The sequence below is a fragment of the Girardinichthys multiradiatus genome, chromosome 22, assembly GCF_021462225.1.
Source record: "Girardinichthys multiradiatus isolate DD_20200921_A chromosome 22, DD_fGirMul_XY1, whole genome shotgun sequence".
NCBI lineage: Eukaryota > Metazoa > Chordata > Actinopteri > Cyprinodontiformes > Goodeidae > Girardinichthys > Girardinichthys multiradiatus.
In genome coordinates, this window is record NC_061814.1 from 28278225 (window position 1) to 28290414 (window position 12190).

The window sequence follows — 12190 nt, forward strand, 5'->3', positions numbered from 1 at the left end:
AGCTGAAGAAATTCAACCTGCCAAAGACTATGATGGTGCACTTCTACACAGCCATCATTGAGTCCATCCTCACCTCCTCCATCACCATCTGGTACGCCGCTGCTACAGCCAAGGATAAGGGCAGGCTGCAGCGTGTCATTCGGTCTGCTGAGAAGGTGATTGGCTGCAGACTACTGTCGCTCCAGGAACTGTACACCTCCAGGACCCTGAAGCGGGCAGGGAAGATTCTGGCTGATCCCTCCCACCCCGGTCACAGACTCTTCGAGACTCTCCCCTCTGGCAGGAGGCTGCGGTCCATCCGGACCAAAACCTCACGCCACAAGAACAGTTTTTTCCCATCTGCCACCAGCCTGGTTAACAAAGCCCGGAAACCACCCTGACACTCTCCCTTTCCCCCACACCCCCCCTTTTTTTGCTGACAGGACACTTGTAACCTGCAACTCTATGCATTACATTAACGCTCAGCTTGGACTCCTGCTTTACCTGCACTGCCATACTTGCACAATGATCACTTGCACTGTTGTATTGCTCTTGCATCTTATACTGCTCTATATTTACTCTCACTCACTTAAAACTGTGCACATATATTTATATTATATTGTAGATATGTTTATACTGTTTAATTTGTATTGTATTGCACCGACTACGCCAAAACAAATTCCTTGTATGTCCAAAAACGTACTTGGCAATAAAGCTTTTCTGATTCTGATTCTGATTCTGATATTAGACACAGGGTGAAGGTAACCATGTGTGTGAGAGAACAGTTGCAGTTGAAAAAGACTTTTACAGCTTTGAGATGATTTGTCTTTTTGAGTTTTCACTTGGATCGCTCACTGGTAAGAGCATGTTGTCAATTTCAGGTCACCAGCCAATTCTTTGGGTGCATCTCCACAAGAAAGGCATTGTTAGATAAAACTAAAACACCAACCTGTTTTGTCCTCCAGCTGTTTAAATGGCTTGCTGACACTCTCCAGCTGCCTAACCAGGTCAGCTTTAAGATAATCCTCAGTCACCAACGCTGAGAGTTCTGCATTGATCACCTCAGCTTGTTTCAGCTTCTTCCTCTCCTCTCTCAGCTGAGCTGAGATGTTTTGGACATCTTCCAGCTGCTTCTTCACTGCATCTGGATGGGTGCTGCTGCTGTGATGATTGGTGAGCTGATTCTCCAGTTGAGTGGCTGTGTTGCTGAGGCTCCTCAGCAACTCCTGAAAATGCCCAGTCTTCACCACCGCTTGGTTGATCATGCTGTCACGCTGGTCTAGCTGTCCAGTGAGGCCCTGCCATTTTTGGGAGACGGCAGTAAATTTTTCCCTTACTAGCTTCCCACTTGTGGGCTCTTGGTTGCCTAATGAGCTAAGGATGGCAGAGGCTGCTTCTTCAAGTCGCTCATATTGAGGTTTACGACTCTTAAACTCATTCTGCAGAATCTGGAGTACATGGATGAAAAACAAAATCTGTCACAATGATCATTCCTACTGGATGTACAAGAGTCAAATAATGTTTTACATATTTTTACCTGAACTTGTTGCTTCTGCATTTTAAGCATGTTTGGGTCAACAGAGAGAGGTCCAAGAACACCCATCATCAGCTCCTTCTCCGAGAGCCACTGGCTAAGCTGCATGTCTGTGGTCTGGAAGATTTCTAGATTCTTGTTGGACTGTTCCAGGTTCTGCTTCCTCTCTTCCACAGAGCCACTGATTTCTGTCCATGCAGCATCTAGGCAAGAAGCCAGAAAAGCACCACCATTCTGTATTAGTCAGAAAACGCACCTTTCTGACCTCTACCACGCTACTGTACTCCTGCTGTGCGCAAGAAAAGTGTTTTTGTTTATGTAGCTGAGGGCACAAACTGAGACCAGACCACATTCCGTTAACACACACTGCAGCTTTAGACAACAAGACGACTAATCCTTTGTCAAGATCAATGTCATAGTGTGACATCGTATAAGGTTTAACATACTTGTGAGAGTTTCACTGACATAAATAGGCTATCTAAACACATATGTGCATACCTATTTCTGATAGCATCTTCCTCCATTTTGCTGCTTCAGGAGAGCTTGGATTAGCTGAGATCAGGCCCTGAAGCTTCTCTCTTAGTTTCAGGAGATGCTCCTGCTTCCTCTTCATGCCATCTTCAAATGCCTGCAAGAGTCATACAAATAATGACTGGAAAATGAGGAATGGAAATGTTTCCAAGAACACCACCTCTTTCAAAGGCAAAAAAGTCTACACAAATATGTGGCTAACATTTTTATTTAAGGCCGTGTTTGGTGAGCTGAAACACATCTTTACCTTCTGCTGTTCAAGCTGTGTTTTCACTGAATCCTTCTCTGTGGCTGCAGAATTCCAGGATGCTGCAGTCTTTTTCATGTCTTTCAGCCATGTCATCATCTCCTCCGTCTCCTTATGGGCCTCTTTTACCTCCTGCAGCACACTACTCAGCTGCTCCACACGGTTCTTTAGTGTCTCTCCAAGGTGTGTGTATCCCTCACTGACGAACGTCATGTTCTGTTGGATTCCCATCAGCTCTGAGGACAGCAAAAATAAAATAATTGTATCTATCCGTGGCAGTTCTTTCTATTACTGTTTAAATTAGTTTATCCTCAAAGTGAGAGGCACTCATAATAGATCAGCTGTATGTTCCTGTAAAACATTATATACAGGTTAAATTGTACATTCAAAAGGTTATATCAATATGGTAATGAAAACTGCATTGATTCCGAGTTAATCAGGAGATTTCTGTTTATCATCAAGAAATACAGCCAATCCTAAATTTTGAAGTAATAAAAACAGATGTGGATTTGCTATAAAATTTGCAGGGTTCCAAAATTCTCATACATTTGGAGCAGAGATCACATAAAAACGTAGACATATCAAAATGTGGAGACCAAGTCAGCTTACATGGGTCATGCTGAAAAATATATGTATTAACAATGTTACTGCCTGTTGAGTTTTGACAAATTGTTCGTTTTAAAAAATAAAAGCAAACTCTATTACTGTAACTAATAGTCACAAACTTAACATTTTGTTACAGAAATCTTTACAATGAATTCATTATTGTAATACAAGGCCACTGACATTTAAGGAACTGACAATTAAGGTTTACCAAGGTTTTGAGAAGTTATTGTTTCAGAAACCCCACAATTACCTATTAGATTGTTCCTACAAGTTGGAGTCTGTTTATGCCCCTCCCCAACCTGTGCACTGCTGGCCAGCTGGCTGAAAGAGGGCAACTATATTTTTCTTAATAAAAAGACTGATTGGAAACAGTTGCAGTCAGGAAAAACCTGAACAATAGTGGAGAGTAATCTAAAGTAGAGGCATTTATCATTCTTTTCGAGGTAGCATGGTTTTGAAACAACACTTGGAAAGCTACATTTCAGTTGTCTGTTCAGCAGCCACCCGCGGCCTGGCTACCTGAGCAGATAGCCTGACTAATAAACCAGCTGAGACCAGCTACATTTTCACTAAAGGTCATCATAGTGAGAGCTTGATAACGGTCCATGCTTACATCATAGCCACAGCAATTTCAAAACACAATTATCACAAATTGTTTTTGCCACATTAGCACCCACACCCACACTTGGTTACCTTTATTGGTTAGGTAGGTATGGCCTGCTGGACCACCACCATTAGTTAGAGCTGATGCAAAGACAAAAGACAAAAAGCAGAACACTGACTGCCAGGTTTGTTGGTAAAAGTTTTTCTACATTGTCAAACAGTTAGTCATACAAAACGACACAAGTAAACCCAAACACCATGCCTCCTGTTCTTCTAAATAATTTAAACACATGAGATGGATGGAGATGTTTACCTGACTTGTTAGGGGTCTTTGTCTTTGCAGGGGACGTGAGAGAGGTGATCAGGCTGCACAGCGCCGACCCTTTACTGTTCAGGTCTTTGACTGAATGGTCTTTGGTTTTCCATTCATCTAGCAGCTCCTAATGACATATTCAAAACATTTAAAAAGAAAAACATGATTATTTAAGGTATACTAAAGGTATCTGTAGGAACTCTGCTTTTAAAGTCTTTGCATTGTTTTATATGATGTATTCTGTGATGTAGTGTGCTGAAAACAACTTATCAGCTAGATAACTCAGTGTTTCACTCCTTGGTCTGCTATGCGCAAACACTCCCTGCTCATCTGTCATTAGCTGGCAGAGAAAGCAAGCTGGGATTGAGGGGAGGTTAGGGAGGATAAGACTGATATATGTTAAAACAAATTTTATTGCAACATACACAAACTTGTCAGAAGTGACATACTCTGTAATGTGTGACTTCTGTTCCTGCATTTTAGGTGCAGTTTGATATAATACATGCACCACAGGAAGAAAATAGGTTTTACCATATTCCCTTGATTTATCCAAGACTTACAGTTAGTATTTGCATGTCCTTCTCCAGATTTCTCTCATTGCTGCTTGGCTGGGCAGGAGGTACTTTGTCATTGGTCTCTTCCAGCCACTTGGTGAGCACACAGACTGCAGATCTGAATTCTCCCAGCTGGTCCTGGCAGGATGATAGCTCTTCTTCCCTGCAACGGTCAAGGAAAATCAGTCAGGACATTCTGCACATCCATCCAGGCAACATGATCCGAGCACTGATGAGCTGCAAAATGTTACAGATGTTCTTTTACTGCACTTACTTTTCTTTGACTGTGTCCTTGAATGATCTAAAAATATTTGACATATTTTCCATCTTGCTCTGAAGCTGAGCTTTGTTTCCATCCGGGCTTATTTCACACAACACCCTGCACAGAGTCTGCAGCTTCTCCATATCACTGGCATATTCAGCCATCTCTGCTTTAGTGTTCTGTAGTAAAAAACAACCATAAAATTTAGCTATGATTATAAAAAACCCTGGAAATGTTACATGAAATAAACATTATGCTCACCTGCATTTGATGAGACAGTTCACCAAAAGTTTTCCCAGGTCCGTCTGTTTCATCCAGATCTTGTGACCGCTTCATGACAAACTGCTGGACTTTTTCTGTGACTTTTTCAAATTCTTCCACCTTTTCTTTCAGCTGTTCCAGTTGGGAAACCTTCTGCTTATGCTTGTCACAGGTGTCAGAGAAGCGCTGCGAGAGAGCATCCATCTTTGACTGCAGAAGCTCAGCAGCAGAAGGATCTGCCGTCTCCACAAACTTCTTCACTTTGGCTTTGATGGCTGAGATGCTACTTTGGCGGCTTGCTATGTCCTGCTCTAAAGCCTAATACAAATTTTATTTGATAGTTCAAGTGATTGCAGTCAGATATGATGTGAAATACAAATTACCAATGAGATGATATAAGAAAACTTACTGCTTCTCTACTGAGTCTATCCCCAAGAGACAAAGAGTCCAAAGGAATTTTGTCTTCCTCCTTTACACTTGCCTCCACTCTCTCCATCCATCCCATCATCTCATCCAAACCATCCTGCACACTCATAGAGCGGGTCAAGGTGATTTGCAGTTTCTCATTTCGATCACTCACAGACTTGTAAAGGTTGTCGTAGCGCTCCACAATGTCATCTGTAAAACAGCGAGACAAAGCGGGTTGTTTGTTGTTATACGTCCTGCAACAGAGCTTTAAAGTCACCTCGCTGATTCATCTCTTTCTCAGCTTCAGTCTTTGAATGTTAATCTTGATGCAAAATTTAACTGTCATGATGATCTGTAGCTATTATTTTTCTTCTGCTTTTGTGATCTACTTTAGTGACATTATTTGTTGTTGCTGTGGTAAAATTGTGTTTTTCTTGTAATGTTTGCACCCCAAAACACTACAAAAGTAGGGTTCTCCCTAAATGAAGTCTCTGAGGCTTAAATAGACAAAAGAAATAGATAAATGATCTGCACAGCACCACACTGCCACCACCATGTTTCAAAGTGTGGCAGGTGTATTTCCAACCATTCGGAAAAAAAAATATTAAGCTTTTATTTATCAGTAACTAATTAGGTATCCTTGAGATTAGTGAGGTGATAATGTTGGCAAAAGTGTTAGCCAGAAAAACAAAACATTAACACATGTGACATAAAAAAACAAAACCAAAAGCAGCTGGTTGACAGATCAAAGGGCCCACAAAGGAAGATAAGGCTGAAGTAAATCTTCTGAGAGGTACAAAGGAGCAACAACATTTAGGCTTTTAGAAGACAACATTAGGATTTTAACATTAATTCTGTGAAGCAAGACGGGTTGAAATAAAGGTGTGTATTATTCTCTCCAAGTCATGACCGGACAAAACTGGACTAGGTTTTTGTATTTGACTTTTCTGGAAGAACATTTTTTGCAAAACAGGGCTGATCTGTTTATTAAATTGAAACTTCTAAGTTTGTTACATGCTGTTTAATGTATGACTCGAGGCAACCAAAATTAATAAGCAGATTGCATGAGGTACTATTTGGCCTACTGCTGTTAGGTGTTAGAGGCAAGTAAATCTGGCAGTTGTCTGTGTGGCAGTGGAAGAAGAAGCCGTGTTTTCTAAAAAATAGACCCCAAAGGGAGCTGGTATAAAGAAAAAAGAAGATGACGAAGAATTGAACCCTGTGAAACCCCACGAGGGGTTGCAGTGGACATAAAATGTTTAATATTAACACTAAATGATCTGTCACTTATATAGGAACAAAGTCAATCCAGCGCTGCACCTTTAATCTTATCCCAATGTTCCAAACTAGATAGGAATAGCATTGGATCCCCAGGATCAAATGGATGAGTATATTTTAAAAAACTGATTGGCAGACCTTTTTGGACAAGCTGACAGTCTGATGTGTGAAGTACTTGCCAAATAATAAATAGAATGATAAATGTGGCCAATACCGATCCGCACATCAACATATGAGAATCTTTAAACTTTATAAATTGTTTCTGATGTATTAAAATGCATTTCAGTTTTCCAATACCTAATTTAAAAGGCTGACATCTTAAAACCAGCATTTGATTTTCATGCATGCCGATCTGGCTTCACTCACCTACTGTTTCCTGTATCTCATCCGGGTTGCTCAGGAGGTTTCCTTCTGATGTCACTAATAGCTCGGCTGTTTTACGTAACATGTCAACAGCCGTCTGGTGCCCCGTCATCTGATCCTGTAAAGCCTGAGGATTAGGAGAGGACAAATCAGAAAAACTGAATTCCCAACCTCACTTCTGGTATTTTTATATCCTCACTTGTGCAATGTGAAAATTGAATATAAAAAAAACTGACTGAAAATGTTTAATCCTTTAAAGCATGATACAAAACATAAAACTCACAAAATTGTGTTTATTTTAATTTGAAAGTTAAAATGTAAAACTGTTATTTACTGAATATGTTCATTGTAATGTTAAAACATCACACTGATTTGGAAAAAAGTTTTGAGTCGTAATTAATCTGTTATTATGTATTTACCATATTTTTTTAAACCAAAGAGCGGAATTTTGTATGTTTTAAGAACACAACTTTGTTGATAAGTTGGTAGTGGTCTCTGAAAAATGTTCATCAAAAATGATACACTGGGCGTTAAAAGTTAAGAGCTCATTCTGGGGATATAAATGAAAAGAACCTGCTTCAACAGTTACACTGTAAGGTTGTCAGGATTTCTGAACTAATATTTCCAAGTCCTAAAGTCACTGCTTGGCTTACAGCCGCATCTTATCAGAGCATATCTATGCTATAATTCACCACCTTCCTGCAGAGAAATGCTCAAGCTAACTGTAGCCAAAAGCTTCAACACAGACAGCTTTGTCAGCCTGTTCTTGTTTCCCTTTTCTAGGAGTATCCAAGTTACAAATAACCAGAGGTAAAACATATTTACGTCTGGTTCTAAAGGTGAACGCACAGAGACAGAAATAGCTTTGTTGCACTAGATGGTGAGAACACTGTATATGGTAAGACAGAACTATTGGGTCATGACCTTACAACCTAGCTAATGCTTTTGGATCAGCATGTGTTATTTCAACATTAAAATGCATTCAGTCTGACTTGTATTTTGTAATTTGTTTTGATGGAAATATGGAAACAAAGACAATTTATGCTCAGCAGTAAATAAACTTAAGGTTAAAAAAACAGTTTATAATAAATTAATGAATCAAATGGCTAAAACTTGGATTATAAAGAAGGATTCAATCATGTTTCCTGCCTTGGTCTCGTCCAGCTGTTTCTGCAGTGTTTGTGGGTCAGCTGCGATGGCTTCTGACTGCTGCTTTCTTGCCTCCTCCTCTGAGATGTTCAGCCATTTAAGAAGATCTGTACTTGAATCATCGTACTTTTTGTACTTGTCAACCATTTCTCTAAGGTTGTTGCCAAGCAGATTGCACTAAAAAAAGGTGAATAAAATCCAAAAATTGACTACACATGTTGACATGAAGGTAGAACATATAATCAGATGTGAAAGTCCTTGACCATGTTAAAGTATTATAGAGAAATGCTACCACCCAGTTGCAGTTTTACGCAACTGCAACCAACAGCCATCTGATCAACCATGAAAATGACATACCTGTGAATGCAGAGTTTTGTATCGAGTGGCTGCTGAATCCAGCTTATCCTTGACAGCAGAACAAATCCCTGAAGTGTCCACATGTAGCACTGCGTTCTTAGATGCTACGTCAGCCAATCCGCAGGTTTTAGCCACATCCAGCACCTTCTGTCCCGACATTGTGATGAAGCGAAGGTCTCCTTTGTGGGAAATGACATCCTCTGAGAACATTTTCTGTTTCTGAAGTTTATCACTCAAGATATTAAGGGAGTCTGCGGGAGCATCCAGCTCTGCTATCTCTACTTCAGCCTGCTTCAGCCAGTCTTCAAACTCCTCACAGTCGCCCTTGAACTTCTTCATCTCCTCTTGAACTGACTGCACCTGCTTCATCTGCTGTTCAGCCTGAGTTAGTGAGGTTTCATAGCGCTCCTTCAGGTCTTGGATGTTCCTCTGAAGCCTCTCCTTTTCATCGGGAGACAACATATTGGCTTGTTTGTCGAGCAAGGTCTGAGCAGACTGTGTGGCCATGATCAGATCCTGTTGCTGGGACAGAATCTCCTGATGGTGGGCCTGTGGAAAATACAAGTAGCAATTGCTATTACCACAGCTATAATTCATGCATTCATATTAAATTACTGAAAATAGGGGAATGCATTTGTATGCAGCCACCTGAATCGACATTTTGTAGAATCTGCTTTTACTGCAATAACAGCTGAAAGTATCTGGGGGCACACTTTGTATCTATCAGCTTTCCAGATCTAAAGACTTCCTTTGTGTCCATTCATCTCAGTAAAATAGCTCAAGCTTAGCAAGGTTGGATGGATAGCATCAGTGAACAGCTATTTTCAAGTCTTGCCATACATTCTCAAACATATTTTTGTTGACTTTGACTGGGCCAGTTGAATATTCTTTGAGCTAATGGCTGTATGTTAAGGTTTGCTATCTTGCTGGAAGGTGAATAATTGTCCCAGTCTCAAGTATCTTGCAACCTTTAACAGATTTTCTTCCAGAGCTGTTAGTTGTAGCTACTTTCCTATTAACTCTGACCACCTCTCCTGTCCCTGCTGAAGAAGAGCTTACCCATAGCATAATGCTGCCTCAACCATGTCTCACCATGTGGATGGTGTATTCAGGGTCACGTGCAGTGCTAGTTTTCTAACACACGTAGCATTTTGCATTTAGGCCAATAATGGCTTAGATTTTATTTAGGGGTATTGGAGTAAACAGGGCTGAATAGAAATGTATGCCACAGTTTTAGATTTGTGAGTAAAAAAATTTTAATCCTAATAAAATTTGCAAGACACTAAGTCTTTCATAGTCTTTCCAAGCTTGGTCCATTTAGTTGACAGTTAGCATGAACAGTTTTAAAAATGTAATCTAACCATTTTATGACTCTTCAGAACAATGATCTCATCTATTTCTGTATTTCATTACTTCTTGTAAGCTTTCCCTCACATAAAAGTGAGATAAAGACTTGGCCATATGCTTAATATTTAAACTAAAACAGTCTCAAGTGTATACAACATGAGGTTTTTAGAATAAACCAACTCTACCTTGACCCGGTCATACTGTTTATCAAGGTCCAGGAAGGCAGTGTTCTCCTTTTTGGTGTCACTGCCAAAATCATTTTCAGAGGTCTGTAGAGCATTTCCATTGGCATCATCATCCTCTATCAGTCCTTTGGCTGAGGTCTCCTCTGGCAGGTTCCCATTCTCTTTACTTATATGGTCCGTCTGATCCAGACTGCTCATGTTTTCATTCCCTATGTTGGATATCCAGTCCAGAAGACCTTCAATTTTGCTTTTACTCTCTTCCAGCCGTTCAACGGCTGCTGCCTACACGGACAGACCACACATTAGCATTGTTGATTTCCTGTGCTATATATTCAGATTTTTCTTTTATTACAGACAGCAGATGGGAAAGGAACATGAACCTTTTCGCTTTCCTGTTTCATGGCTGTTGTTACAACTTTCTCCAAATCCTTCCTGGACTCCTCCGCTCGCTCGTTCATGAGCTCAGCTTTGCTTTTGGCCTCCTCAAGCTTTTTCTCAATTGTTGCAATCTTAGATGGTGTCAGTTTGCTGCGGTTCTCCTCCACAAACTTCTTAGTGCTGATGATCACTTCATTTAAAGCGCTGGCATTCGTCAATACATCTTTCTGCAGAGCCTTGATCAAAACAATTGTTTTCTTAATGACAGATGTGTGATTTTAGTTATTTCATTATTGATGTGAAGCAAACGAAACATCATCAAACCTGGTGCTCATGCTGGTACTGTTGAAGGTCAGTGACGCTCTCAGCATTATCAGCCTGCTGCTGATGACCAATCAGTTGGTTTTCAGTCAGAGTGAGATTATCACACACTTCCTCTAGCTTTTCTGTGAACTCCTTGTGCTTTTCCAATAATGACTGACAGAAAGAAAAAGAAAAACATGTAAGTTAGGTGATATTACCACTGAAAGCAAGAGGTAAATTTTATATTCAGGGAGATTAGAACATTCACTTCAAACAAACTATACAACAAGGAGAGGAAACCTTTTGAGGCACCCAGGCTTAACATGCAAAGTATAACCTAAATGCAGTATGCTGTAAACATGCTGTTTCAGATTTTCCACTTTGTCTCCTGTGATGGTAGTAAGGTCAGGTAGACATTTATTTATGTGTGTGTGTGTATGTCTGTGGCTTGGTGTATGTAAAAATGTTCCAATGATGCATTTAGTCAACTGGGGTCTTGAGACCTGTGGAATACAAGCAGCACAGAGGTTAGTCAGAGGCAGTGATGGAGCACCAAAGCATGCAAAGATCATGGTATTTTTCAGAATATACAGGGATTGATCAGCTCAAAACTCTGTGATAAAAACTGGTAAATGTACGAACAATACTTAAATGAATATAAATAAACATACATAGACAATCAAATCCAAATGCACGTATTATAATTTACACTGAAGGTTCAACAATAAATTTCAATGTACACAACAACCTAAGTACAGTGGAGGTAGGCCTTTGTTTTCTTCTTTTTTGAAAGGAACAACTTCTCATTCTTTCATTCATTAAGCTAAGAGTAAAACATATATTTGGTTTTCCAAAAGTCGAGTGAAATTACACTGGACTGAAGTATTGTTGAATGAGGGCAAATGCGACTGGCAGCAAAAATGTTACGTCTGTGAATTCAAGCATTTGTTTTCAGCCAGTTTAAAGGACTGTTTTTAACTTTTAGCCTGTGTCTTAGGTCAAAGTTGTGTTCTACAAATTTTTTTTTGAGGGCACTTAGGTTTTATGTCTCTCTTTGTCTCTGCTCTGTTTGGTTTTTGAAAAAAATTTCCAGGTGGATGCCTTCTGAATGTTTTCGGTTAAACAAATCTACCTAGAGTTACAAATATGTCCCTAGGGTAAAAGTGAAAAACAAATACGTTTTTCCAAGCAATCAGTGGCAATAAACACACACAGATGCATGCACACCCTTAAAACCAAAAGAACAAAAAAGAAGCAGAATGTAGTGACTTGCCTTAATAGTTTTACTATAAGATTTTCGTTTTTGCTTTGAGGGTCTAATAAACGCTGCCATAGGAGAAGAATTCAATATGCTACAATTTATTATGAATATTAACATTAAACGTCATTATAAATATCAATACGTTATAATATGTACATATAATATTAAACTAGAAAATTTTGATTTTTTCAGAATTTTCACTTTTTACCAATTGTATAATCACTCTCTATTATTACTTCTGAAAGAGTCAAACCTATCCTTTACCATAATG

General features: G+C 39.7%; 1 protein-coding gene across 1 annotated transcript in view; it reads right to left on the reverse strand.

Moving 5' to 3' along the window:
- Positions 1-12190, reverse strand: part of dst (dystonin) — a 141598-nt gene that overhangs the window by 42777 nt on the left and 86631 nt on the right. Inside the window, exons 39-54 of the mRNA XM_047351559.1 lie at positions 10680-10832; positions 10358-10591; positions 9978-10259; positions 8446-8994; positions 8089-8265; positions 6943-7066; positions 5300-5508; positions 4891-5208; positions 4642-4808; positions 4374-4530; positions 3814-3940; positions 3591-3641; positions 2292-2527; positions 2012-2141; positions 1517-1716; positions 929-1427 (exon numbers count right to left, since the gene is read on the reverse strand). Of these exons, the coding sequence (XP_047207515.1) occupies positions 929-1427; positions 1517-1716; positions 2012-2141; positions 2292-2527; positions 3591-3641; positions 3814-3940; positions 4374-4530; positions 4642-4808; positions 4891-5208; positions 5300-5508; positions 6943-7066; positions 8089-8265; positions 8446-8994; positions 9978-10259; positions 10358-10591; positions 10680-10832 (3613 nt within the window). The remainder of the gene's footprint in view (positions 1-928; positions 1428-1516; positions 1717-2011; positions 2142-2291; positions 2528-3590; positions 3642-3813; positions 3941-4373; positions 4531-4641; positions 4809-4890; positions 5209-5299; positions 5509-6942; positions 7067-8088; positions 8266-8445; positions 8995-9977; positions 10260-10357; positions 10592-10679; positions 10833-12190) is intronic.